The sequence below is a fragment of the Salvia hispanica genome, chromosome 6 (genome assembly GCF_029641045.1).
Source record: "Salvia hispanica isolate PSC_SH4W2 chromosome 6, Shi_PSC_v1, whole genome shotgun sequence".
Lineage (NCBI taxonomy): Eukaryota > Viridiplantae > Streptophyta > Magnoliopsida > Lamiales > Lamiaceae > Salvia > Salvia hispanica.
In genome coordinates this window covers 21352727-21378928 of record NC_142697.1, presented here as the reverse complement: position 1 = coordinate 21378928, position 26202 = coordinate 21352727, and the positions used below count along the sequence as shown (strand labels likewise).

The following is a 26202-nucleotide window of genomic DNA, read 5'->3' as shown; positions in this document are numbered from 1 at the left end:
AAGATAGTATCAGTTGCAAAATGAAATGAATAATTTGTAATTTAATAGGAATTAAGAATTATAATTAGGTATAATTAATTACCATTAGTAATTTAATATAGTCAAATTGCAATCACCAGCTATTTTTTGACGGTTCTGTTAAGTGAGGACCGATTCGGGTCCGAGTTTATTTGTGAGGGACCAAATAATCAAAATGATAATGTTAAGGACCAAATTGATAAAACGGTCATATGTTAGGGACCACATTTGGCCTTTACTCTGTTAAGTATAGCAGGAAGTTTGGAGGGGTTTGGCCCTTTTTTTTTCTAATTATGTTTGTCCACTTGTCCAAATTTAAAGATTAAGAGCATCTCCAACCATTCCACTAAACTCAAACCTATTTTAGTGTAAATCTTACACTAAATATTGATTTTGCTCCAACCATTTACACTAAACTCAAATTCAAAAGAATATTCCTCCGCCACTAACTTTTTATACTTTTCATTGACACCTATATATTTTATCTAAATTACACACTAACCTTATAGCACTTTATCAATATCATAAATTAAATAATATAATATAAGATTTATTAATTAATATAACTAAATATGAAATCTATTATTCATTGAATGATAAATTAAAAAATGTAGAAAATTTAAATACAATAAAAGTACTATAAAAAATATTACAACGTACACATAAAGTAACTAAAACTCAAATTAAAACTCATTTAAAAATTTAATTTAATTATCAGTCTTCTGTTTTGATTTTATTTATTTGGGCTTATGTTTCTCTATTTTAAAATTTCTATATTATACATCATTTTTTATTAGTTATGTTTAACTATCTTTTTGTTATGATAGCATATTTGATTTGAATATAGTAATGTACGTATAGTATTTAATTACTAACTAATAAATTAATAGTTTCCATAGGTTTTATTTGTACAGTTATTATCTAACTATTTAATAAAATTGGGTTTCCATAGTGGAATAAAGTGACGGCTCATTCTTAGTAAATAGTAGTAATAGATTTTTTTTTTCCAATTATATTGAATAATGGAGTATAATATTAATTTGGGTCAGCCTATTATTTAATAACTAAATCAAATATTAATAAGATCGGATTAGGTTAATTCATATCTTCTTCTTCTCCGCTGCCTTCTTCTCCTTGTAAGTTTTCTTTTTCACTGTATTTTAATTTCTCTTCCTTCTCTTCTTCTATTTTGATAAATATGAATTGATTTGGACTTGAATGCAATAACTCAAACTATAAAAGTATTTTTGGTATACTTTTAGTACAAACCTAAAGATAGGTATTTTTTCTTTAAAAACCTATAATAGGATTGGTTTTACAGTACCATTGGAGGTATTATTCTACTGCATTTTAGGTTTTGCAGTACTATTGGAGATGGTCTAAGATGCACTGCTGATTTGATATTATTATACATAAAAATCTATGCATGTTAGTTATAAAACCAAATGGTGGTAGAAAGAATAACTTATATACTCTATCTAGCGGCGGACGCCGAGTTTTATTACTGTGGGGTCCAAATTAATAATAATAATTATTGCATATTTTTAGTATCAATGACGCCAAAACAGTTGCGACATGAACAGTACGGAGCTAAAAGATAAATAATTTGAAAATGAACAATATAAATTAAAGTATATACGATAACAATATCAACGGTGAAATAATTGAAGGATATAGATTTTTTAAATAAAAGTATACCTTTGAGATTAAATTTATTAACATTATATGATGTACTTGCTACTTTACATATATTATAAAGATTACTATTTAGTGATCTTACAATAATACTCATATTTACATAAACAAGAAAATAAACACAAATTACATAAAATTATTAGTATGAAAAAAATATTAATGAATTAAATGCTAATAGCTAATAATATAGCTTTTAAGAATCAGACAAATGGATTAGTTACTGAACAACTGATTTTATTTAGCTGTCTAGTTAAGTGAATATATCCAAAAAAATAACAATAAAATTGACAACAGCAGAGTTTCAAGCCTGGGATAACAATACAAGTAGCGACCAACTACACTGCATAGTTATTTGGTATTTGATGTATGAATACTAGTATATAGTAATATGAAAAATGGGTGGGGGTTCCAAGGGATCCTCATGCTCTAACGTGGGTCTGCCACTGACTCAATCCTTCCTGTAATAGAAATTCTATTTAGTCATGATATGAATTTTAATAAATGTAAAGAGGATTGAATAAGTTAGTGAAATATGAGTTCCATTTATATATATTAATTTTATAATAAAATGTGAGTTAAATAAGTTGGTGGAATGTGGGGTCTACTGACAAACACGGATTTTGCATGTTTTTAAGGGCTAGATTTGACTCGTTTTAAATGTCAATCATGCAAATTATGTTCTTAAATTGCATATGTTATACATTTGGTATTTTTAATGTGTTTGTTGATAAATGATAGAAAAAAATAGAAAAAAAAGGTCAAAAAGGCCAAGGTGCAGCAGCCTCTGTTCGATCCCATTCTGCAATCAGATTTGGAGTCCAATCAGTGATTTATGCATATCATTCTCTTCCTCTTCGAAAGATCTTCGCGTGGATATCTCGCACGTCTCAATCGGAGTTCTGTGGAGAAAGTTATGTCTATTCTACGAACGTTGTACAGTGCCGTCAAAGCTGACGGAAATTAGGCGGAAATTCAAGGAAGGAATATATTATTTCCCAAATCTCTCCTTTTCATTGAAGGATTCGAAAATATCATATTTTCAATTAATTGGAAGATATTATTTACCATTCTAAACCTTTTTTCCAACCTATAAATACCATCTTAACCTAATTCATAATTCATCTCAGAGCCTCCAATCCTTCTCCCCTCTACACATTCTTCCATTCATTAACTTGATGCACTATTTATTACAATTGGCGGAAGAATTGAAGCTTGAATCTTCAATCTTTTTTACCATTTTGGCCATAACTTCTTCTACCGAACTCCGATTGAGGCGTGCGAGATACCCACGCGAAGATCTTTCGAAGACGAAAAGATTGATATGCATTAGGGGCTGATTGGAATTCAAAATCTCCAGTAAATATTGTCTCAAACCAAAGCTGCTGCGCATCCACATATTTTGTACCTATTTCTACACATTTTTAATAAAATGGTCAACATACCAACATAATAGAGAAGTAGATATAAACACGCCTAATAATAGACGAAATATGCTCAAATTCATACAAAACCACCCTCTAAAACCATGTAAAATCCAAGTATGTCATCTACGTATTTAACAATGATGATAAAAGTGAAATATGACTTTTATTGTGAGACGTACCGAAATGACAAAATAGAACTCCATAATTTTTCTTCTAATTTTTCTTTGATTTTTACCTTGATTTAAGGATCAATTTTAGTATTTATTACTCCATAAAATATCATAATCTTAAAGTTAGGCTTGGAGTAACAAATTAGTTCGATGATATATAATGAAATAATATTTTAAATGTCAGTGTTTTTAAGAAAATAATTGATGTATCATTTAATTAAATGTGATTTTTCTTTATTATTATGTGCATAATTGATTTAGATTTTATTGCATAAATAACTTCACTTTTCATATTTTTTTGTTGTTTCTCAGTGAATTCCCTATATAATATAACTAGTAAGTAGTATTCCATATTGTTACCACTAATTAGAAATAGATGGATATGAGAAGTTTTTTTTCTTTCAAATAATGACAAAACTTTAATCACGTATGAAGTACCAGAACTTATTAGGAAATAAGAAGTTGCTGACATAAATGTGACAAAATTCGTAGGCCAGTGAATTTAGGGATTGCCAAAAATGTCCTTCAAGCCATTTGGGCATTTTCGTTTGAAAACTGGCTAAAAACACTGCATTCGTGATTATATTAAACGTTATGAGCTACTCCCTTCGTCCACGATTAAGAGTCTCGTTTCTAAATGGCGCGAGTGTTAAGAAATGTTAAGAAAAGTGGGTGGAAGAAAGTTAGTGGAATAGGGGTTCCATTTGTATATATTAGTTTTAAATGATATGTGAGTGAAATGAGTTAGTAGAATGTGGAGTCTCTTTACTATTTATGGTAATTATGAACCAGGACTCTTATTCGTAGACAGACCAAAATGAAAAAACGGGACTCTTATTCGTGAACGGAGGGAGTATTTTTTTGTTATGGGTGTGTGGTATCACAAGCCCAAACGTTAGGGACTAATAAAACAGTTCACTTATATGAAAAATAGTACTCCCTATGTTCCATAATAATGAAATTATTTTGTCGTTTTGATATGTTTTATAATTAGAGTAAAGGCCAAATGTGGTTCCTAACATATGGCCGTTTTATCAATTTGGTCCTTAACATTATCTTTTTGATTTTTGGTCCCTCACAAATAAACTCGGATCCAAATCGGTCCTCACTTAACAGAATCGTCAAAAAATAGATGATGACCGCAATTTGACTATGTTAAATTACTAATGGTAATTGATTATACCTAATTATAATTCTTTTCCTATTAGCAAAATTGGAAAAAAGATAGTATCAGTTGCAAAATGAAAATGAATAATTTGTAATTTAATAGGAATTAAGAATTATAATTAAGTATAATTAATTACCATTAGTAATTTACTATAGTCAAAATGCAATCACTGTCTATTTTTTTTACGATTCTGTTAAGTGAGGACTGATTCGAGTCCGAGTTTATTTGTGAGGGACCAAATAATCAAAATAATAATGTTAATGACCAAATTGATAAATCGTCAAACACATTTTTTTTGACTTACTTTACTCTATCTTATTTTATCTTCTTTTGATCTCTATTTATTTTTCTTTTACTTTTACTTTTCTAACTAAGTTAAAGTAAATATTTTTAAAATAAGAAATGCCTTAGTTATTGACGAAGCAGTAAGACTTAATTGGCTGCCACAAATTTAAAATCTGGTATTTGTAACCACGTGTCGAGGTCTTATCCATCCGACACAAAATATCTTCTATTTGGGCCCACAATGAAGACTAAAAAAGTAGGAAAATGCTGGTAATTGGATAGGATATTATTTTAGTCCATTGGTCTAATATCTTATTATCAAATAAAATAAAGGCAAAATCCAATGGGGCGTTACTTTTTGATGTGGGGGTAGTCTAGGCATTTTTCGGCCACTCATTGGAGTCTTATAGATATTTTATATTTTCAGCCACTTTTAACCTTGCCGATCCCCCACGCCTACACTTTTGTATTTGCATTTTCCACCACAAAATTGGACTCCATATCAAATGTCTCAAATCAAGTGTTAGCAGTTGAGTTCCTTTTTTTTCATGAATATGAGTATTATAATTGAAGTCCCTTTTAGGACGTTCAAGCAGTGAAAACTTCTTATTAAACGTAGATATTTAGGCTAATGATCAATTGCTAACTTTCTTTAGTTGCTAACTCATTAATGCAATGTATTAAAAATGTCAACACGATGATATTAAAATGTCAACATATTAATTTTGTTAAACTTCAATATAATGTGTTGATATTATGTGTTGACATTTTGATGTCATCATGTTAACATTTTTAATACACTGTATTAATGAGTTAGTTAACAGAGTTAGCAACTTAAATAGTTAGCAATATAACGCACCTCTAGATATTTATATATCAAACTTTATAAAGATAGATATCAATGATATGTGAACATTAAACCAAAATTTAAAGATATTTATCTTGGGTTATCTTGATTGGTAATTGATTCAAGATCTAATAATGAAGGAGATAGAGTAACACAAGATTTAAGAATGACGCAAAGTGTTGGGTGCGTTTATGTGGCTGTAGTAGATTTTTAACGATGTTTGTTGCCAATTTGGTGTATGATATGGTGTTTTGAAACGTTTTATTTTTTTTAACCTATTTTTATACATTAATTTTATAATAAAATGTGAAGAGAATGAGTTAGTGGAAAGTGAGGTCAACCTACTATTTATGGTAAAAGTGAACCATGACTCCTAATAGAGGAAGAATAAAAAGGTCAATCGAGACTCCTAATGGTAGACCAAGGAAGTATATAACATACTCATGTACCAAAAATAAATATACTTTTATATTAAGAGGAGGCAATCATACTATTTTCCGACTCTACCGTAGAGAACGTTTAGGGTGCCCCCAAAATCTTTATGCATAAGTTGATGATGTATTTAATGCCACCATATTTTGGTTATTAATCATCACAGCTGTCAAAGTTGAGGTGCAAAAAGCACAGTTATAATTTCTTGAGGGGCGAGTCTGCAAAAACGTTAACATCACAATTATCACAAAAAAATCTGAGCCATCAAACAATTTGCGGTTAAAGCGCACAGTAAAAGGCCATCTGAAGATGAAAATATTGAGAAAAAAGGCCATCCAAATTGAGATATTTTGGGTTGGAAAAAATGGTGGACAACTGCTAATTCTCCAACCGCTACAGTTGTTGCTACTTGCTCACATGCTTCTCCTCTCAAAGCGCCAACAATTCGGACAAGTTTTGCCGAGTAGAGCGATGGCGGCCGTACCTGAAAACGACACGCAACAGAATACTATGCCTGTCGCCGGCGAAAACCTCGCTGCGGCGGAGGTGGCCGCTGGCAGTTCTTCTCTGGTTAGGTGGGAGAGGTTTCTGCCGAAATTAACCGTTAGAGTATTATTGGTTGAAGCTGATGATTCCACAAGGCAGATTATTGCTGCACTTCTCAGGAAATGCAGCTACAAAGGTTTGTTTTTGGGTCATTTTTTTTTTCTTTTTTTTGTGTATTGCCTAATTTTTTAGCTTAATTAATTTGAGACTTTGATACCTTGGATATAAGTGATGCAGCGTGTTAGGGGTATGGTTAGGTTGTGAGGATGCTGGATTGTTAAGATGTTTGAGGTTGATCAGCTAAATTAATTAGATGAAGCTAGGCTTGATTGTTTAATTAGTATGAGCACACAATATAGCTTCCATGAAAGCCTCTTTATGATCATTGCTACCTTGATCTTTTCATATGATTCCACGAGTAAATTATGTGGCTATATGTCGGCACCATGAGGCCTGTTGTTTCTTGGGTTCACAAGAACAATTGAAATTAGAAACATATTCGCAGGATATGTTATACGCTTTCAAATTCTGCTAGCATTTAAGGAGCTTTATATGTGGCAAAGAGGATGATCTCTAACTTGCAGCAACCCGACCAGGTTGAGCTGGTGAGATAACTGATTTATCGAACCTAACGTGGTCTTCAGTCTTGAGATACATTCTTTTTAAGCAGCTGGTGTGGTCTTCTGAGCTAGGATCGAGGCCAGAATAATAGATTTGATACACACCACTTGATTTCCATTAAGAAAGAGGATATGAATTATATAGTAATCTTTCTGCCTCCAAAGTGTTCATTTTTGATGGTCAATCACCGGTAAAAGAATACGCTCTATACCTGCTATTTTCTGATCAGGCAATATCTGCATAAAAGATGTGAATAACACCATAATTATACTATAGTGATGGGGAAATTTTGGTCATATTCTCTGCATCTCTCACCAGCTCAATAATTGACTAAGTGGTTCAGATAATTTCAACTAAACTCCTGGATAGTTGAATTTGAATTGGCAGAGGCTTTAGTAATAATTAGATGATGTAAAATTGGTCATTAGACCCCGTGTGTTTGGTTGAGGGAGATGGTACATGTAGGTATATCTTATGTCGCTATATGGGCAAGTTAGCAAATCTTCTGCTTGTGATTGATGTTGTTGCATAGTGGTTCGCAACTAAATAAATCTTCTTCTTTTGAAGCAGTTGCGGCAGTTTCTGATGGTTTGAAAGCATGGGAGGTATTGAAAGCTAAAGCTGAGAACATTGATCTTATTCTGACAGAAGTTGAATTGCCATCAATCTCTGGATATGCCCTTCTCACTTTAATTATGGAGCATGATATTTGTAAAAATATTCCAGTGATAAGTGCGTTCATATATGCACCTTGTTTGGCTCTTCAAATATTTCTTCCAGTATGGTTTGATTATGGTATATTCAATCACATTTCCTTGAAAATGCAGTGATGTCTTCATATGACTCTGTCAGTATAGTTTACAAATGCATGTTGAGAGGTGCAGCTGATTTTCTTGTAAAGCCTATCAGGAAAAATGAGCTCAGGAACTTGTGGCAGCATGTGTGGAGGAAACAAGTTGTAAGCACAATTCTATTTTTCTTTAACAATTTTCTCTTTCTTTTTCTTTTTTTTGCAAGTTCTTTTCTTTTACGAACAAAGTTTCATGAAGACCAATGAATCTTATCACTCTATTTTCTTTTATTTATTTTTTTTATCATGAAGCAATCAAGTGGTGCTGGCCTTGGACCTCCAGATGAGAGCGTGGCGCAACAGAAGATTGAAGCTACAGCTGAGAACAATGGTACTAGTAATCAATCAAGTCAACAGAAAATTGAAGCCACGGCTGAGAACAATGCTACAAGTAATCATTCAAGTGGTTATATGGCATGTGTTCAGAGAAATAGGGAGTGCATCGAGAAAGGAACTGATGCCCAGGTATTTTCAATTCTATACACGCTCTCTTTTTTTCTAGGAGTTGATGCATCTCTGGATACTTGATACTCTAAGCAACCTAGGCTCATCCACTAATCCACATGACGGTACAGCTGATAGAAGCATCAACTTTTACATTTTCAATGCCTAATTGAATGAACACAACTCCAAAGCATCGTGTGAGGTTGAGATTAAACAGAAGTTGTGGATTATACCTGCAGAGTTCATGCACGAAGCCGGAGCTGGAAACTGAAGGACCAGATGTTGAGCATGTACATTCTCTCTTACAGCCAAAAACTAACAAATGTCTTTCAGACAACGTAAATACTTATGTGCTCAAAGAACGTCAAGAAGAAAGCAGAAGAACAAGAGCGCATGATAATGAGGCTGGAGGTAATGGTCTCTATGCCTTTCTTGTATGATTGTATCTACCATCTACCCTTTCAGCTCCATGAATAGGTATATGCTTATCAATTTGCATCTTGTATGATTGTATCTACCATCTACCCTTTCAGCTCCTCCATGGATATGAAAATGCTTAACAATTTGCATCTTATGTCTTTTTTGAAATTAGGGTTGCAGATTGTGGCTAGCATGGATGTTAACTATGGAAACACACAAGGACAGGACAAGAACCCTTCTTTGGAACAAGTTAATGTCACTGGTCAGGGTTCTGAGAATAATCATGTCAGAGAGGCTATTGACTTAATTGGAGCTTTTAGTAACTGTTGTAAAGGAACTTTGGCCAGTCCCGCCTCAAATACCAGCACAAACAAGTTTGATATTTTGCCCCTGTTGGATCTGTCTCTGAGAAGATCTCATCCTAGTGGCTCGGTGAATCAAGTAAACGATGAAACCCGCAGGATAAACCATTCGGATGCATCAGCATTTTCTCGGTGAGTTTTGACTGGAGAGTAAATAGTTCATCAATCTCCGTCTTTTATATGCAAGTATGGAATCATCTCATCAAATATGATCCCTCCACCAGTATCATCTCATCGAATATCTCCATAAATCAAATGAAGCCCTCATTTTTTTACCCAGTCTTATATGTATATAATCGATACTACTACCACTGTCCCACAATAGGAGTCCTATTTGGTTTGGGCATGGGTTCTAAGAATGTAAAGAAAAGTAAGTTGAATAAGTTTGTGGAATATGAGTCCCACTTATATATATTAGTTTTATGGAGTAATAAAATAAGAGTGGAATAAGTTGGTAGAATGTGGGGCCAACTTACCATTTATGGTAAAAGTGAAATAGGATTCGTATTCAGACGGAAATGGCAAAACAAGACTCTTACTGTAGGATGGATGTGGTATTACTTTTGTTGTTCATGTTGATGCAGTTGACAGTCTAGTGGATATAAACTCATGCAGGTATGTCAACAAGCCATTGCAGCGAAGAAACTCCACATCTCGAAGCACATGTAATCAACAGAAAGACCTTGGGACCAATTCGGAGAAACAACAATCTAATCATACCCCTGAGTATACTTCCGATGCACATGGTTCAAGAATAAGCTCACAGAAATATGCTTCCGTGACTGGGACCCGGACTGGACTACCCGAAACTCCATTTTGCTACCCTCAGCTAAGAGAAAATTCTCAACCAATTCCAGCTAGAGGTGTAGGATTTGAAAATGTGATCAACGGATTTGGTGCTGTGATGCCTCAAATGTATTCTGCACAATCTGGCCTGTCACCTTTGCCGAGTCCCGGTGCAGCTAGCCACAAACAGTCTTTTGCTTATTTGAATCATCAAGCAGACCATCAGCCCACAAATTCTCAGAGTTTTCGTGACCTTCTTGATCAAAGGGTCAGCTGTACCATGGAGCAAACTGATAATAAACAAGGCCAGAAGCATAAAACTTTTGAGGATAGAGGACACTTTTCTTTTGCCAATGATCAGAGTCCTAACAGTGGTTGCTATAATGGCTATACAAGCCACCATCAGAGCATAGGTTCTGGTGCCATTGGCCAGATTAATTCTATCTCAGTTGTCGATGCCACATCAGATGCTGCTAGTGAAGAGGGAGCCCAAGTTCATGAGAGTGATTCAAGTCGGTCCATGCAAAGAGAAGTGGCTCTAACAAAATTTAGACTGAAGAGGAAGGAGAGATGCTTTGAGAAGAAGGTTTGTTAGTTTTCATACGCTGGATTATTATTTTACCTGAACACAGTATGATATCATTGCATTGCATAAACAAATAATTAGAAAAGCATAATAAACTAATTCTCTTGACCTTTTTATTGGATCCCATTGCTAACTATCTTGTTTGGTGATGCTGTGAAGCATCGGTGTTGTTAAGTGTAGTAATTACTCAACATGTGTCTGGTGGATTTCCTTGTAAACTCTGGTTTACTTTAATCAATACCGGACTTTGTTTGACAGGTGCGCTATGAAAGCAGGAGGAAGCTGGCTGAGCAGCGTCCTCGTGTGAAAGGGCAGTTTGTGCGACAAGTACCTGATGATGCTCAACCAGGAAGCTGACAGCTGGTTAGCTCAGCATCCTCTTAAATTTTTAGAGAGTGATCAGTTTAGATCACTGTGATTGTTAGAAAGTAGAAATGTTCCAAGGGCTTTCAAGGCTTCAAGCTGAAAGTGAAAATGATTACTTTTACCATGTAAAAAAAGGCTGATTGCCATGTAAGTTTTGTACTATATATTTTCACTTTGTTTAGGAATTTACTGCATAGACAAGTCTAGTTAATAGATATATGTCAGTTAAAAGCCACATCTTAGTACAGTTGTTGCTACTGAATTCCCATATTCTTTTCCAAGTTGAGTTGCATCTGATGATGCCAATAGGTAGACTTACTTCTGATCACGCATTTGTATTTTGAGGGATCATGACTGATATATGTTAATACTATCTTCATCATTAAGTTTTGGTAAAAAATGTATTGCCATTTCCTAGAATTGCAGAAATTACTAATTTCTGGTGGTGTTTTTCAGTTGTATAATGACTGAGAGAGAGTGAGAGATTTGATGATTGTGGGTTGTAAACAGATTTTCTTAAGACAGAAGTAAAGCCTTAAAGAGTCACTTTGGTGTGGATGTTGGGGGCTACCACTAACACTGCTTTCTACACCAATATTGATCTTCTTTTCAAGAAGTCCCTTTTCCAAACTCCTTTTATAACACACAATTTTACATAATCTTCAATTTTATTTTTTTCAACACTAACTGAACCAAACAGAGATCCCTTTCAGTTACTCACTTTAATAACCTGTATCACCTAAGAAAACAGAGTGAATACACTTGCATTTCCCTTCATCTTCCACTTCCTCATTTCTCACCTCTCTCTCTACAATATGTCCATAATCCATGAGAAATCCCCCAAGCACTGCGCAGAGAAGCAAACAACAAAAATACTCAACAAATCAAAGAAGAAGCTCTTGTTCTGCGCGTCGACGTTCTTCCTCTGCATCCTCTGCCTCATACTCCTCTGTTTCATCCTACACCCCTCCAATCCCCACTTCTCTCTCACACAAGTTGACATCAATCACCTTAACATAACATCACCATCACCCTTCCTCAACTCCTCCATCAACCTCACTCTCCTATCCACCAACCCTAACAAGGGAATCGGAATCTACTACGACGGATTCCTCCTACACGCTTCCTACAACAGCCAGGCCATCACTCTCGCCACCAGTGTTCCACCATTCTTTCAAGATCATCAACATCCCAACCTCCTCAACGCCTCGTTGCTCGGTAACCACCACCATGTCGTCCCTTCTCTAGCTGCCGAAAAACTGCCGTTGGGTTTCACAGCCACCGGCAGCCTCAGGTGGAAAGTGGGGAATTGGATTTCTAAGAGATATGTTTTCAGTGTAGATTGTGTGACTGTTTTGCCGTTGGGACGTAGAGATTCGACTCTCTTGCCTTCCAAACAACCCACAGTTTGTTCTACTTCGTTCTGAAATCTTACATTCTTGAATCTCCATTGTGATATGCCCTTGGTTGTTTATCAGCAATAAGCTTTCTTCTTCAACATTTTTTATCATTAAATTTAATACTATTGTTTACTATAAATCTGTATGTATACAATTAGTGATTGTGCATCGTATCTCTCTACTTTATTTTATTTTGTCTTTTAACTCCTAAAGCTTTGCATGCATGTGTGATGGATAAAGATCAGGATTGTGGAGCCTTTCAGTGAGAGATTGAAAAAAGGAGTAGAAACCGTATTTCACTTAATTTATAAAATGTGTAAGAGCATAAAAGTATTAGATTTAAATACCAAAGATATATGTTAAAAATTGACATGTATATCGTTACAATTCGAAAAATAGTGTCAGTAAAGATGTACTTCAACTATAGTCTATAAGTAAAATGAAATCAAAATGTACTAAAGCACACACTTGTGCATTATTTAAAATAAAATATACGTAATAAATAGTGTAATAGAAGGCATTCATGCATGTAGTAATATATAGTTCTACTACATATTCATAATTAGATTCTCAAAGTGAAAAGGGAAAAGATAAAAAGGCTGAAAAATGAAAATGTATTTACTGCTGCTTTCTCTTTTGATGATAACTTTTGAATTTATACGTCAACTCTCTGTTTAAAGTAGTAGAGAAAAAAAAGGTAATGGGGGATATAAAGTGTTAAAAGAGACGCTTTACACGGTGGTATAAGCCGGCGATAATAGCGGCGGCGGTTCAGATTTTCCGATGGCATTTCAACTACTATGTCAATTTCTTGATTTCTTTTATATCTTGGGATAAAGGGCTTTTGTTTAGGATTTATATATTTGGGCTTTTGTTTGTGATATAAGGATAACTAGTTGTGGGGGAGCTATTTTTGCCGTTTATTTGTTTACAACGATTTTTCCAATTTACCACAAATTTTCCTTTTTTTCTCCATTTTCTTCCAAAATTTGGTCAAAATCCATGACTAAACATCAATAACCGTTCTAAAATTTTCAGAAAAAAAATCAGACCAACAAAACCAATATACTGGTTTAGATTCCACTCATCAATAGTAGCAGTGTGAAATTGGAACCAGGTTGGTTCCATCACTTCCATACTGAATCGACAATTCCAATTTAACCATACATTCTTATTTGAAACATGAGATGAATTGGACCATCTTGGTCACCAACTCATTACTCATACACATTAATTTATTTACAACTTATACCAATATGACCCACTCATTACTCATATTAATCAATTTATTTACAATTTATACTAATATGACCCACCATTACAATTCATCAAACACTAATAATAATATGGGTCCCACTATTCACTAACACTACTTTAATTACCATTCTCGATTGTTCATATTTTTATGGGACAAAAGAAATAGTATAAATGAAAACAGTGATTGGTTAAATGCTCAAAAAATTAAATGTAATCACAACCTTGGGATACATTAACATAGCTATTTATAGATGTAAACTGTCTGTCGTATGATGCAATTAGGTCACATAATTTCCGATCATTAGATCCTTTAATCATACAAATGTAATACTACTCCTTATGTGCAAAGCTCCTCGAGACAATTTTTTTCGGCATAAAAATTAAGAAAGTTGTGTTTAGTAGTTCAAGTGAAGATAAAATACAGCAGGTGGGAGGAGTAAGGGATGAAAGACAAGGAGTAAAATCAGTGAAAAACTCAAATAACTTCGAACAATCCGAAATAAAAATGAATCTAGTAAGTTGAAACGGATAGAGTCATGGCTTATAAACATTTTAATACTAGGATATTCTTTCGAATTATAAACATTTAATTATATCGACGTGTTTCAGTCCATTAATCAATTGGATTTGTGAATAAAAAATGGGCCATGGTTAAGCAGCGAGCCCAATCCAACCCTAATAAGTAATAGAGCTCCATCTCATCTCTCCTCTCTCTTCTGTTTGCCCGGCTCTCCGACGCCGTCCCATTTTCATTCTCACCATACTACAGAATCTGCAGTCTGTTTCCTCCTCTACGCACCCCATCACCAACACAAGAAAAGCTTGGTATCCTCTCTGCTCTCGAATTTCTATTAATTTCTTTAGTTGTCTTGTTTAGCGTTGTAACTGGAGGCGGCATACAGATTTTGCTTGTTATTTACAGATTAAAGGCGGATCTTTTGTTGATTTTCCAAAACATACGACTAAATAATCAATTTCATTGGTGATTATTTGTCTTAAATGTGGTTCCAACTTCCAATTATGCTCACCTTTTCATGCGATCCTTATTTGTGCTAATGAACTGTTTTGTTGTATTTGGCGAACCTAATTTCAAGTTTATTACTAAGTAATCATTTTCATTGGTGATTATTTGTAGTATTATAAATGTGGTTCCTACTTCCAATTATGTTCAACTTTTCATGCGATCCTTATTTGTGCTAATGAACTATTTATTTTATTTGGTGAACCTAATTCAAGCTTATTTCTGCACTGTCTTGGTTTTGATGCTTAGCATATTCTATTTGTAGCTCTTAGGTGATGGTTCAGTTATTGAATGATTATTATAGGGTTTCCCCTCTAAATTTTGTTTGCTAGATGCTATAATTCATGAACTTTCCTCTTTCAATCTGTTAACTTTTTATCACTTGTGTAGCTATGGCACAGGGAGTAGGTATGTTTACTGTGCCCCAGACTATCGGCAGCGTCTTATGCTGCAGGTGTGGCATATTGATGCAACCGAATGCTGCAAATATGTGTGCCAACTGTCTGCGCTCTGAAATTGACATAACCGAAGGTCTTCAGAAGCATGTTATCATCATATTTTGCCCTGAGTGTAACTCCTTTCTGCAACCTCCGAGGACTTGGATCAAAGCCGAACTTGAGTCGAAAGAGCTGCTCACATTCTGTGTCAAGAGGCTGAAGAATTTGAACACTGTTCGAATGGTGCATGCAGAGTTCATTTGGACAGAACCTCATTCCAAGAGGATTAAAATCAAGTTGAAGGTTCAGAAAGAGGTTCTTCATGGAGCAATACTTGAACAGGCTTACACTGTTGAATATGTAGTGCAAGATCAGTTGTGTGAATCTTGTGCGAGGGTTCAGGCTAATCCAGATCAGTGGGTTGCTGCAGTACAATTGCGACAGCATGTTCCTCACAGGCGCACATTTTTCTACCTGGAGCAGCTTATCCTTAAGCACGATGCCGCTAAAGATGCCATCAGAATTACACAGATGGATCAGGGTATTGACTTCTTCTTTGGTAAAAGAAGTCATGGTGTGAAGTTTGTCGAGTTTGTTGGTAAAGTAGCACCAACTAGGAGCAGAACTGATAAGCAACTTGTGTCTCAAGACTCGAAGAGCAATACTTATCATTATAAGTACACTTTCTCTGTTGAAATTAGTCCTATCTGTCGTGAAGATCTGATTTGTCTTCCACCTAAACTCTCTGTTAGTTTGGGAAATCTCGGGCCACTAGTGATATGCACTAAAGTAACCAACACCATAGCTCTGTTAGATCCACGGACCCTTAGGCAATGCTTCCTGGATGCTGAGCAGTACTGGAGATCATCTTTTAAGGCTTTATTGTCAAGCAGACAGCTTACAGAATACATGATCATAGATATGGAGGAGATTCGTTCTGAAGAAAATGTTGGTGGGTCAAGATATGTTTTGGCCGATGCACATGTAGCACGCGTATCAGATTTGGGGAAGAATGACCGACATTTCATTGTGAGAACTCATTTGGGGCATCTCTTGAGTTGTGGGGACTATGCTCTTGGTTATGACCTGTATAGTGCCAATAGTAATGATTTTGAATTGGACAAATACAGAGGTGTTATTCCAGATGTGATATTGATTAAAAAGAGCTACGAGGAGAAGCGCCAACAGAGACAGCGCAAGTCTCGTTCATGGAAGCTCAAGTCACTTAACATGGAGGTCGATGATGGTACCAGAGGCAGAGAACATGAGGAGAAGATGAACACTGAGTACGAACATTTCTTGAGAGATCTGGAGGAAAATCCTGATTTGAGATTCAATCTGTCTCTGTACCGCAATAAGGAATACGAGCCATCAATGGGTTCTGTGGCTGATGGAGAGGATGTTCCTTCTGTTCCATTGGATGAGTTGCTTGCAGATCTTGATCTATCCGATGAGGAAGCCGAGGAGGATGAAATGGTGGAATGAGTTTGGATTCATGTCTAATATCAAGGACCGAACATTTCAAGTGTGTTTATACAAGCACCGTGGCTGCTGTCTGAGTTCTCATTTTTCTCTGCATATTGGTTGTGCCTGGTGACAATCTGTACTTCTCATTCGATATTTGACCTGTTTAGTTTGTCTTGTGTTTCTGTGTTTGTTGTTTAGTTTGCAGTCGGAGAGGGTCAGAGGATTGTTTCTTATTTTCAATACATTTAATAGGGAGTGAATTGTTTGGTGTTCACCTTCATATTGCTTGATAAAGATTTGTAATAAACTCAGATTTGTTGGACTTATGTTGCCTTCTTAAGTTTTTATTTCTCAAATGAAGTTTACAATATTGGATTATGATTATCTTATAGACCAAGTTGTCACGTTAATTTGCTTTACTTACACTTATCATTTCAGATAATAATTAGGCCACATAGGATAATATTACTGATAGTTCATTTTTTGGATCTTATGATCTGATTATATTGAATGGAGTATTAGGTATGATATTTTACTATAACTGATTGACAATATTTGACGACATTATACAACTAGTATGATCTCCTTCATGAAAATTGAAAATGGCTTTTGGTAATGCTCCACGCCTCCACCCCAGCACCAGTATTTAAAGGAAACTTGTTACTAGCTTGAATATATTTTTCCAAACGCCATTAATTTGATGATTGGATAATAGTAACAAATAATGTTAGTGAATTACCGGAATGCGATTGAGCATGGTTGATAAGGTTGGGCCTTGATAAACGGATACTTTGATATGGTCTATTAACTCTCAAGTGAAGCTTCTCCTAATCTGATTAGACACCCTCAAATACTTCGTACTTTTCAAGAATATTTTACATTTAATCTCTATATATAATTAGATATACTTCAAAGTTGGTGTATTGTTGAGCAATGAATCCAATTCAAAACAATCTCATTAACAACAACATCAATATAATAGACACTAGAGCTATTACAGAAAGGAATAGGAATGTGATGAAATGAATCAAATGATGCGTATGTGTATTACTAGTTAGCTAGAAATAGAGGAGGAATGAAGAATCTGCAGAAGAAGAAGAAGAACGAAGATTCCTGAGGAGCTCAACGCCAACTCTGTCTCTCATTCTCAAAACCATCCAACTGTACTCTTCCATCAACTCCACCATTTTCCTTACTTTTATCATCCTCTCTCTCTCTCTCTCTCAATTTGAATTATTTGTGGTCGTGTATATAGCTATGAAGGGACTCTGGGATTGCTTACAAATCAACAGATTTGAATCGTGAAGAAACTCTTTCTCAATGTTGCTTCAAAACTGACGTGCCTATCCATAATTTGGTTTTGACTTCATTCTATGACATCATCATTTATTTCTAAGAATATTTTCAAATTTCACGTGATTCTCCAACTAAATTTCTCCTCTTCATAATAGTAGTGGACTATCTCTTTTTTGGTTATATTCATTGTTGTTTGGATATTATGTTCTCTTATTTTCACGTAGTAAATGATGATTAGCGCCCTAAAATTATTGTGCTAACGCCATTGATTTTAGGCAGATTTGGAGGACACAATTAATGAATGCGAACAACTTTATTTATCCTTACAAAAAATCCTACATTTGAAGGTATGACAACTCCAAGCGTAAAACAAAGCATATCGATTCTCACACGTAACGTTAGCCATATACATATGCCTATTGAGATGAAAGAAACTGTATTTCCATTCTCAAGTGGGAATACAAGTAAAATATAAAATTAATAACCAAAATAAATAAAGATAGAGAATTTGCACCTTTCCAAGCCCAATTCTAGCCTAAAAATAACACTACTACTCCTCTATTAGGACAAAAAAGTTAAACTTATTTTATTTAGTTTTGCTTATTCTTTTTTGGACCCGATCGTGAAAAGCTTACACAATTGTAAAAATATTTATCTTAGCTTCTTATTTCGCATAAAAATCATAGAATATACACTCACTATAGAATCAAAAGAGTAAAGTTACGTTATTAGTATTTTTTCAATTAAAAAAATTGAGAACTTGGTTCTTGAGCCCATGGCCCATTACCTAAAATTTAGTTTAATAGGAGTAAAGAATACATGAAAATCGACGAGATATTTAATTTATAATGGGCCGAGGCCCGATAAGCGTTTCAGTCTCGTATATAAACCTGTTTGTTGTTGCTAGGGCTTTTCAATTTATCCGCAGCTTGAATACAGCAGAGAGGAGTGTGGTGAGGGAGAGAGAGTCTAGGCCGTAGGTTCTCACATCCGTATTCAACATGGTTAGTTTCTCCCTACATTAACTGTTAATGGTGTGCTTTGATAATCTCCTGATCTTCACGACTATATAATTTGATCTCCTGGTTTCGGAGCTCTTCGATGTTTTTTTTTTTTTTTTTTTTGTTTCTGTAGCTTGTTAATGTGCTGATTTGGTTTTCATCCCGTTTATCATTGCTAGTGTTGCAATTTTTGAGAATACGTTGACGTTTTATTACATTTGATCACTGATACCTGTATAGAAACTGCAATTGTGAAGCGAATTGTGTCACTGTCGATTAATAATTGCTAGCATTATATTGAAATCTTCACTAGTCTATTACTATACATGTTGCCGATTTGTTTTTACTGCTTATGGATGGGATTTGCACAAGTCTGTTGGCCCTCCTTTTCTGATCTAAAATTGATGTGTAAAGATAATTCCAAATAGGTATAAATCAGGTTTTACTGAATAGTTATCAATATGTTATTACAATGTAAAATGAATGCAGCATCGGTATGTCAACACAATTTCTATATTTACTGCTTATGTGATCCATAAATCTTGTTATAACTGTTTGATTTCTGGTTTTTTAAACTTCAGGCGAGAGGTTTGAAGAAACACTTGAAGAGGCTCAATGCCCCCAGTCACTGGATGTTGGACAAGCTTGGTGGTGCTTTTGTAAGTAATATTGGTTAGCCTCTTTTATTTTATCTGAAATGAGTTAGTGCTGTGTGTTAATCATCCTCAACTGTCTCGTATAGGCTCCCAAACCATCATCAGGACCCCACAAATCCAGGGAATGTCTGCCATTGATTCTTATCTTGAGGAACAGGCTCAAGTATGCTCTTACTTACCGTGAGGTCATTGCTATTTTGATGCAACGTCACATTCAGGTTGATGGAAAGGTCAGGACTGACAAAACTTATCCAGCTGGTTTCATGGGTATGCACTCCCCTCTATACTTGTGACTCCTTATAATTTTAAGCCTTGTTAGAGTTATATGCTGTATTATAATCTGTTGCCATTTTTTTGTGATCAAGTTTGAACCACAGTTAATTCACATTCCTTTCCTTCTAGATGTTGTGTCTATCCCAAAGACCAATGAGAATTTCCGCCTTCTCTATGATACCAAGGGTCGCTTCAGGCTTCACTCTATCCGGGATGAGGAAGCTAAGGTAATTTGTGCTTGATGATTCTTGTTCTCGATTTGAACTATTTTTATGGTGACTGCATGTGTACATGCTAGTAGTTGATATTTTGTATTTGGAACTTTTTAAGGAGGAATTATGGACAAGATACACATTTTTTCACTCAATGTTTATAACCCATATTTTTTTTATCTTTGTTGTATTATTTTCAAAACACACTTGCTATCCCTTTTGACATCTATAAGAATATAAACACCTACTTTGTTATAGAATTCTCAGCAGATTGTTATTTTTTGTCATGCAGTTTAAGATGTGCAAGGTTCGTTCAGTTCAGTTTGGAAAGAAGGGCATTCCATACATCAACACATATGATGGGAGGACCATTCGCTATCCAGATCCTCTTATCAAGGCTAATGACACTATCAAGCTGGATCTTGAGAACAACAAAATTGTCGATTTTATCAAGTATGATGTCGGCAATGTTGTCATGGTCACTGGTGGTAGGAACAGGGGCCGTGTTGGTGTAATCAAGAACCGTGAGAAGCATAAGGGAAGTTTCGAGACCCTTCACATTCAGGATGCTACTGGCCATGAGTTCGCAACTAGATCTGGGAATGTGTTCACAATTGGGAAGGGTACTAAGCCCTGGATATCTCTTCCAAAGGGCAAAGGCATAAAGTTGACCATTATTGAGGAGGCAAGGAAGAGGCTTCAGGCTCAGTCTGCTGCAGCTTAGGTCTCTCTATGTTTCTTTGGAAGTAGTATGGTATTTCATCTTTTGGATAATCTTTACTTGGATATTTGCTGGCAATTTTGCTGAAGTTTGAATTCTATCAGATTCATATTTTCTAGTCTTGTTTCTTCTTTTCGTGGGCAGTAAACCCTCATCTTTTGAAATTGATTGTGCAATGGCCATTCCTTGAATTTCTACTTAACCTTAAACAAAGGCAACATACATATGTTTGTGATATGTTCTATTATGTCGCTACAAGGTATTGAGTTTTTTTAAGTATATTACGTTTTTGGATCTTGGACCTTTTTATTGTGATTTTAACAGAATAATGAATGTTTAGTATATCTTGGTGGGACCGTTTTTGTGCTATAATAGTGATATGCTTCTTTATTTTGCAATTTTTGGTCATGAAAATTTCCTATAAAAGCATCAGTTGTTCAATGAGTTTTAGTTGAAAGATTGTCTTTTATTTTTCTTCGCCCTAAAGGTCTTTGCTTGTCAATTAAGAGCATCCGCAGCGGTGGCGTCCGTCCGTGCAGCTGAGCACGAGCTCGTCCGTCCGCCGCTGCGAGTTGTCCGTCCGTGCCAGCGTCACGGCGCTGCTCTTATCTAAGAGCACGTTCGTGCCGCTGAGCAGCCTTACGTGGCGGCACACGATTGGCCAACGGCAATTTCGTTTCTTTTTGTAATTTTTAAAAACCTTTGAATTTAATTTAAAAAATCATTTTTTAATTATAAAAAAAAATATTTTCCCAGTTCTCAATCAATTATATCCGTTTTCTACACACGTTAATTTATTTTTCAAATTTTCACCCCAAAATTCACTTTTTAATTATGTACTTTTAGTTTTTAGAATTTTAATTATGTATTTTTTATTTTTTAGGATTTAATTATGTAATTTTTATATTTTAATATATTTTTATATTGTAGAAATGTTTTTAGTAATTGAAGTATTTAAATTAAATAATAGAATAGTGTGACTCTTGAGCTTGTCCTTGCGAAAGAGGACGGATGAGGGTGTTGTGCTCTTGCCTAAGGACAAGGAGTAAAAGTGGGTCCGTGCCCACCTCCGTGCTCTTATTTAAGAGCACGGATGTGGATGCTCTAATTAAGTATAAGAGTAAAGGTTAAAATTGGTCCTGAACATATGACCAATTTACCTTTTTGGTCATAAATATTATCTTTTGAATTTTTTGGTCCTGAACATATGAGAATTTGATCATTTTGATCCTCTGTTAACTTTTCCGTAAAAAACTAACGGTCAACGGATTTAAATCCGATTTTGACCAAATTTAAGTTTTAATTATATTTTTTAAATCCTTAATTAAAAATCTTCAAAATAATTTCTTATTTTTCACATCATGGTCTTCTTCTTCCTTCTCTTCGCGACCAGGGTTAACCGTCAAACCCACAATCTACACATTCCCTAACAAAAACCCACAACAAACAACGAAAGTTTGTGGATTTCCAAGCACATTTAATTAGATTGATATAAAAAGTGAAATGCTTTACAAAACCAAAACAGTCGAGCCCTAATATGTATAAAACGAGATTGATTTCCAAGCACATTTGATTAAAAGTTTCACCTGCACAATAAGCAGTCGTCGGTGCCACTGGATTACGTGGTCGGGGTCGATTTTGAAGGGCAAGTGGTTGTAGCTGCCGATTTCCAGTCCGAGGAGGCGGATCCGGAGGAGGCGGATTTTGAGGGGCAAGTGGTGACCACCCGCCGTCGTCTGCCCTGAATTCACCGTCGCCGATTGGAAGAAGGAATGATCGAAGTGAATCCTTGAGCTTGAGAGAGCGAGACGTTTTGCATAGAAATTTTCCAAGTGTTGAGAATGAAAAATCATGTTTTGTGTTTTACAACAATTTTCTCATAATTTCTAATTATATTTAAAAGAATATTTTTAATAATAGTTAGGGTTTTTAATTAAGGATTTAAAAAACATAATTAAAACTTAAATTTGGTCAAAATCGGATTTAAATTCGTTGATCGTTAGTTTTTAACAGAAAAGTTAACAGAGGACCAAAATGATCAAATTCATATATGTTCAGGACCAAAAAATTCAAAAAATAATGTTTAGAACCAAAAAGGTAAAATGACCTTATATTCAGCACCAATTTTGACCTTTACTCTGAGTATAATTTCTTGCTCAATGCTTATTTCCTTTATTAAGTTTGATCAATATACTACTCCATTTAAGAGTGAATAAAAGATGTATGGGTACTAGTTGCTTAAATCATAAATTTTGGTTGAAATTTCGTACTCAGAGTATTCATAAACTTAAAATTTGGACGCTAATATTATAAAGATATAAACTTACACATTGAAGCAACTTTCCCACAAATTTGATTTTTCTAAAAATAAATTTGACGTGGTGCGTTGGATTATGTTGTTGAACAAAGCGGTCGACATAAGAAACAATGCCGTTTTTAATGGGTGTAATCGAAGTAGCTATGTGTTTCTTGAATTTTGAAATCTCATCCGAATTTTTCGAAAGTCTAAATAGTAGTATGAAATTCACTACACTATATAAGTTCACAATTTTTGTGATCACGTTTTAATTTCACGGAAAATATTAAATAGAGTAAAGATTAAAATTGGGCCTGAACATATGCCTATTTTATCATTTTGGTCATAAACTTTATCTTTTGGATTTTTTGGTCCTAAACATATGGAAATTTGATCATTTTGGTCCTCCGTCAACATTTCCGTTAATATTTAGCGGTCAACCATTTTAATCACAATTTTGACCAATTTAAGTAATTTTTAATTATTTAATAACTCTTAATCATAACTTTAATTATTTTAGGGATATATCATTTAAAATAAAAAATAAGAGTTTAGAAAAGAAAATAAAGAGGAAGTGTGCACATTTATGAAAAAAAAAACGTGATTCACTCTCGCCTCTCTCACTTCGACGGCGCCGGCGAGCGGCGAGTGGCGGCTAATTTCTCGACAAATGGAGAAGGGGATGCGGTGGTGGAAGAGGAGCTCCAGGGAGAATGAATTGGTGTGGTACCAGGATTTGTGGAGATCGTCGGGGAGGGTGCGGCGGAGCTCGGAGGCGGCGCGGCCGTAGCCGTGGTTGGAGATGATGCCGCATTCCCAATTCCAGAAGTCGAGATCGGTGCAATTGGGGACGACGAGGTCGCGATTGAAGGAGGGGGGAGGTCGTAGGAGAAGACGCGGCCGGAGGGGCAATCGTCGGTGTATAGAGCGGGAGGAGGCTCTGGGAGGGTGGCGGTGGTGGTATTGGAGTGGATCGGGACATAGCGGACGGAGGGGGGGGGGGGGGAGGAGGAGGAGGAGCGGTCGGGGAAGCAGAGGGGAGGAGTGCGAGCGATGGAGATTAGGGCCCAGAGGAAGGCGACGAAGAGCCAGAAACCGGGGTGGGAGGAGAAGTGGATCTTGATGGAATGGAGAGTGCACTTGATGAAATTGGAAGGTGATGTGAATCAAATGATACTAATTATACTCCAAGTTTTCTCCTATTTTGTATATTTAAATCATCTATCAATTGATCATTAAGGTTTGATTATTATATATTAGTTGATAGATGTACATGTGGAGTAGGGTCTGATTGAAACTGTTCGTTGCCTATCAAGATGGTGTCCAAATCCTTTTATCTTACCACCATTATCTTCGTCTTTGAAATAGCTTCGCGTGGGTATATTGCACGCCTCAATCGGAGCTCGGATGAAGAAGTTATGACCATTTGACGAAGGTTGCGCGAAGCAGTCAAAACCGGCAAAAACGCCCGGGTCGGGCGTTTTCAGCATTAAAAACGCCTGGGGACAGTGGAAACGCCCGGGTTGGCATCAAAAACGCCCGGGTTGGCACCATTTTGCCCGGTCGGGCGTTTTTCTCGAAAATTGCCGAATTTTAGGTTTCAAATTGGTTTCCGGGGCGGTTTTGCAAGACATTCAGACATATTCAGACACGAGAAAAGGGAGAGGAAAAGAGAGAAAGAGAGGAGGAAGAAGAGGAGGAAGAAGAAAAGGAAGAAATTCCGGCCAACATTCCGTCGATCCGTCTCCAAATCCCAATTCCACTCAACGAGAGCATGTTTCCTATGGTTTTTGTTGCAAATTCCACCATGTGTTTAGGCTAAGCTCTTTATGTTGCTCCAAGTTGTAATCTAGGCTTTGTATGGATGTTTCTACACCTTTGAACTCATGTGTTTGATACCAACAATGTGCTTAATGTTTATATACTATGTTTTTGGCTAATAATGTAGTGTTGTTCTTTCCTTTGCTATTGTCTCTTTAACATAGTTTAGGAATGTTTGATTGTTGGTATGCTATCGAATTAGAATTGTTCAGAGGATAATTTGATAGTGGATTAAGTAGGTGATTATAGTAGATGTTTATTACTCTAGCGCTTCCGTAGGAGTTTATAGACTTTGAAGATTGGTTCATAGGTTATGTGTTCAGCTAATTGTGAACTACTCATCGTGTACATGTTCAGTGTATGTGATTAGGTTGATGATTTAATCCCTTCATATGTTTCGTTGATAAAGGTGTAGAACAATACAAGCCTAGTGAGTAACTTGGAGTGACATATTTTCTCATTTGAATAGTCTTTCTTTAGTTAACTTGTAGTTTTATTTTGTCTTTAACTTTCAGAAATCAAAAAATCAAATCTTTATGCTACATCTTTTTAAGTTTTTAAGTTTTAAACAATCTTCTACCTCTCTGTGGATCGACACTTGAAATATTACTAACGACGCTGTAATCTTGCAGTATCGTAGTATTATTAGAGTTAATTAATTAAACTTGATATCCTGTGTGCACTGAATCAGATACTCTAAAATACGCATCAGAAGATTTTGGGGGTTTTTTAACAGTTTGGGAATCGGAGGGAACCATCGGAGCAAATAAGTGCTTAGTGACGAGAGTGAAAAGAGACTAGAGAGTAAAATAATTAAAGTTATGATTAAGAGTTATTAAATAATTAAAAATTGCTTTAAGTTGGTCAAAATTGTGATTAAAATGGTTGACCGTTAAATATTAACGGAAATGTTGACGGATGGCCAAAATGATCAAATTTTCATATGTTCAGGACCAAAAAATCCAAAAGATAAAGTTTAGGACCAAAATGATAAAATGAGCATATGTTCAGGACCAATTTTGGCTTTTACTCTATTAAATATTAGCCAAAATTGTGATTTTAAGAACGGCAATTCAATTTATATTTTTTCCAGATTAAAAAAATGTAACTCTATTCGGTTGGTTAATTAGGTTTAAAAAAAGTTAGTACTATTATTCATTAACAAATATATATAATTTGAGAATTTTAATATTCATATTTCTGTTAAGAACATTGAAATTGTTTGATCAATAGATGAATAAATATTCTAAAATTAGCCTATTCAATCGAAATATAATAAAGAAAATTGGGTTTTTGGAGTGGCCCAGCCCAAACAAACTGCGAA

At 35.2% G+C, this 26202-nt stretch overlaps 3 protein-coding genes and 1 pseudogene across 3 annotated transcripts; all 4 read left to right on the top strand.

Annotated features, from left to right (window-relative positions):
• Positions 1–6351: 6351 nt before the first annotated feature.
• Positions 6352–11406, top strand: LOC125208016 (two-component response regulator-like APRR5). The gene is made up of 8 exons (XM_048107557.2): positions 6352–6721; positions 7777–7938; positions 8034–8164; positions 8309–8521; positions 8740–8911; positions 9093–9414; positions 9898–10654; positions 10913–11406. Exons 1-8 carry the CDS (start codon positions 6457–6459, stop codon positions 11009–11011), a joined length of 2121 nt encoding a protein of 706 aa, XP_047963514.1. The 5' UTR covers positions 6352–6456; the 3' UTR covers positions 11012–11406.
• A 293-nt stretch (positions 11407–11699) lies between these two features.
• Positions 11700–12632, top strand: LOC125208278 (NDR1/HIN1-like protein 26 pseudogene; annotated as a pseudogene).
• A 1716-nt stretch (positions 12633–14348) lies between these two features.
• LOC125205881 (uncharacterized) lies at positions 14349–16980 on the top strand. The gene is made up of 2 exons (XM_048105054.2): positions 14349–14502; positions 15089–16980. Exon 2 carries the CDS (start codon positions 15091–15093, stop codon positions 16618–16620), a length of 1530 nt encoding a protein of 509 aa, XP_047961011.1. The 5' UTR covers positions 14349–14502; positions 15089–15090; the 3' UTR covers positions 16621–16980.
• A 1805-nt stretch (positions 16981–18785) lies between these two features.
• LOC125207421 (small ribosomal subunit protein eS4z-like) lies at positions 18786–20883 on the top strand. Its single transcript, XM_048106751.2, has 5 exons — positions 18786–18902; positions 19481–19558; positions 19642–19822; positions 19958–20055; positions 20333–20883. Exons 1-5 carry the CDS (start codon positions 18900–18902, stop codon positions 20762–20764), a joined length of 792 nt encoding a protein of 263 aa, XP_047962708.1. The 5' UTR covers positions 18786–18899; the 3' UTR covers positions 20765–20883.
• The last annotated feature ends 5319 nt before the right edge of the window (positions 20884–26202 follow it).

Coding starts and splice junctions, on each gene's coding strand:
- LOC125208016 (XM_048107557.2), top strand. CDS start 6,457: ATGCTTCTCCTCTCAAAGCGCCAACAATTCGGACAAGTTTTGCCGAGT. Junction 7,939..8,033: donor TAAAAATATTCCAGTGATAA/GTGCGTTCATAT, acceptor TTGAAAATGCAG/TGATGTCTTCATATGACTCT. Junction 8,522..8,739: donor AGAAAGGAACTGATGCCCAG/GTATTTTCAATT, acceptor TTATACCTGCAG/AGTTCATGCACGAAGCCGGA.
- LOC125205881 (XM_048105054.2), top strand. CDS start 15,091: ATGGCACAGGGAGTAGGTATGTTTACTGTGCCCCAGACTATCGGCAGC.
- LOC125207421 (XM_048106751.2), top strand. Junction 19,559..19,641: donor ACAAGCTTGGTGGTGCTTTT/GTAAGTAATATT, acceptor TGTCTCGTATAG/GCTCCCAAACCATCATCAGG. Junction 20,056..20,332: donor TCCGGGATGAGGAAGCTAAG/GTAATTTGTGCT, acceptor TTTGTCATGCAG/TTTAAGATGTGCAAGGTTCG.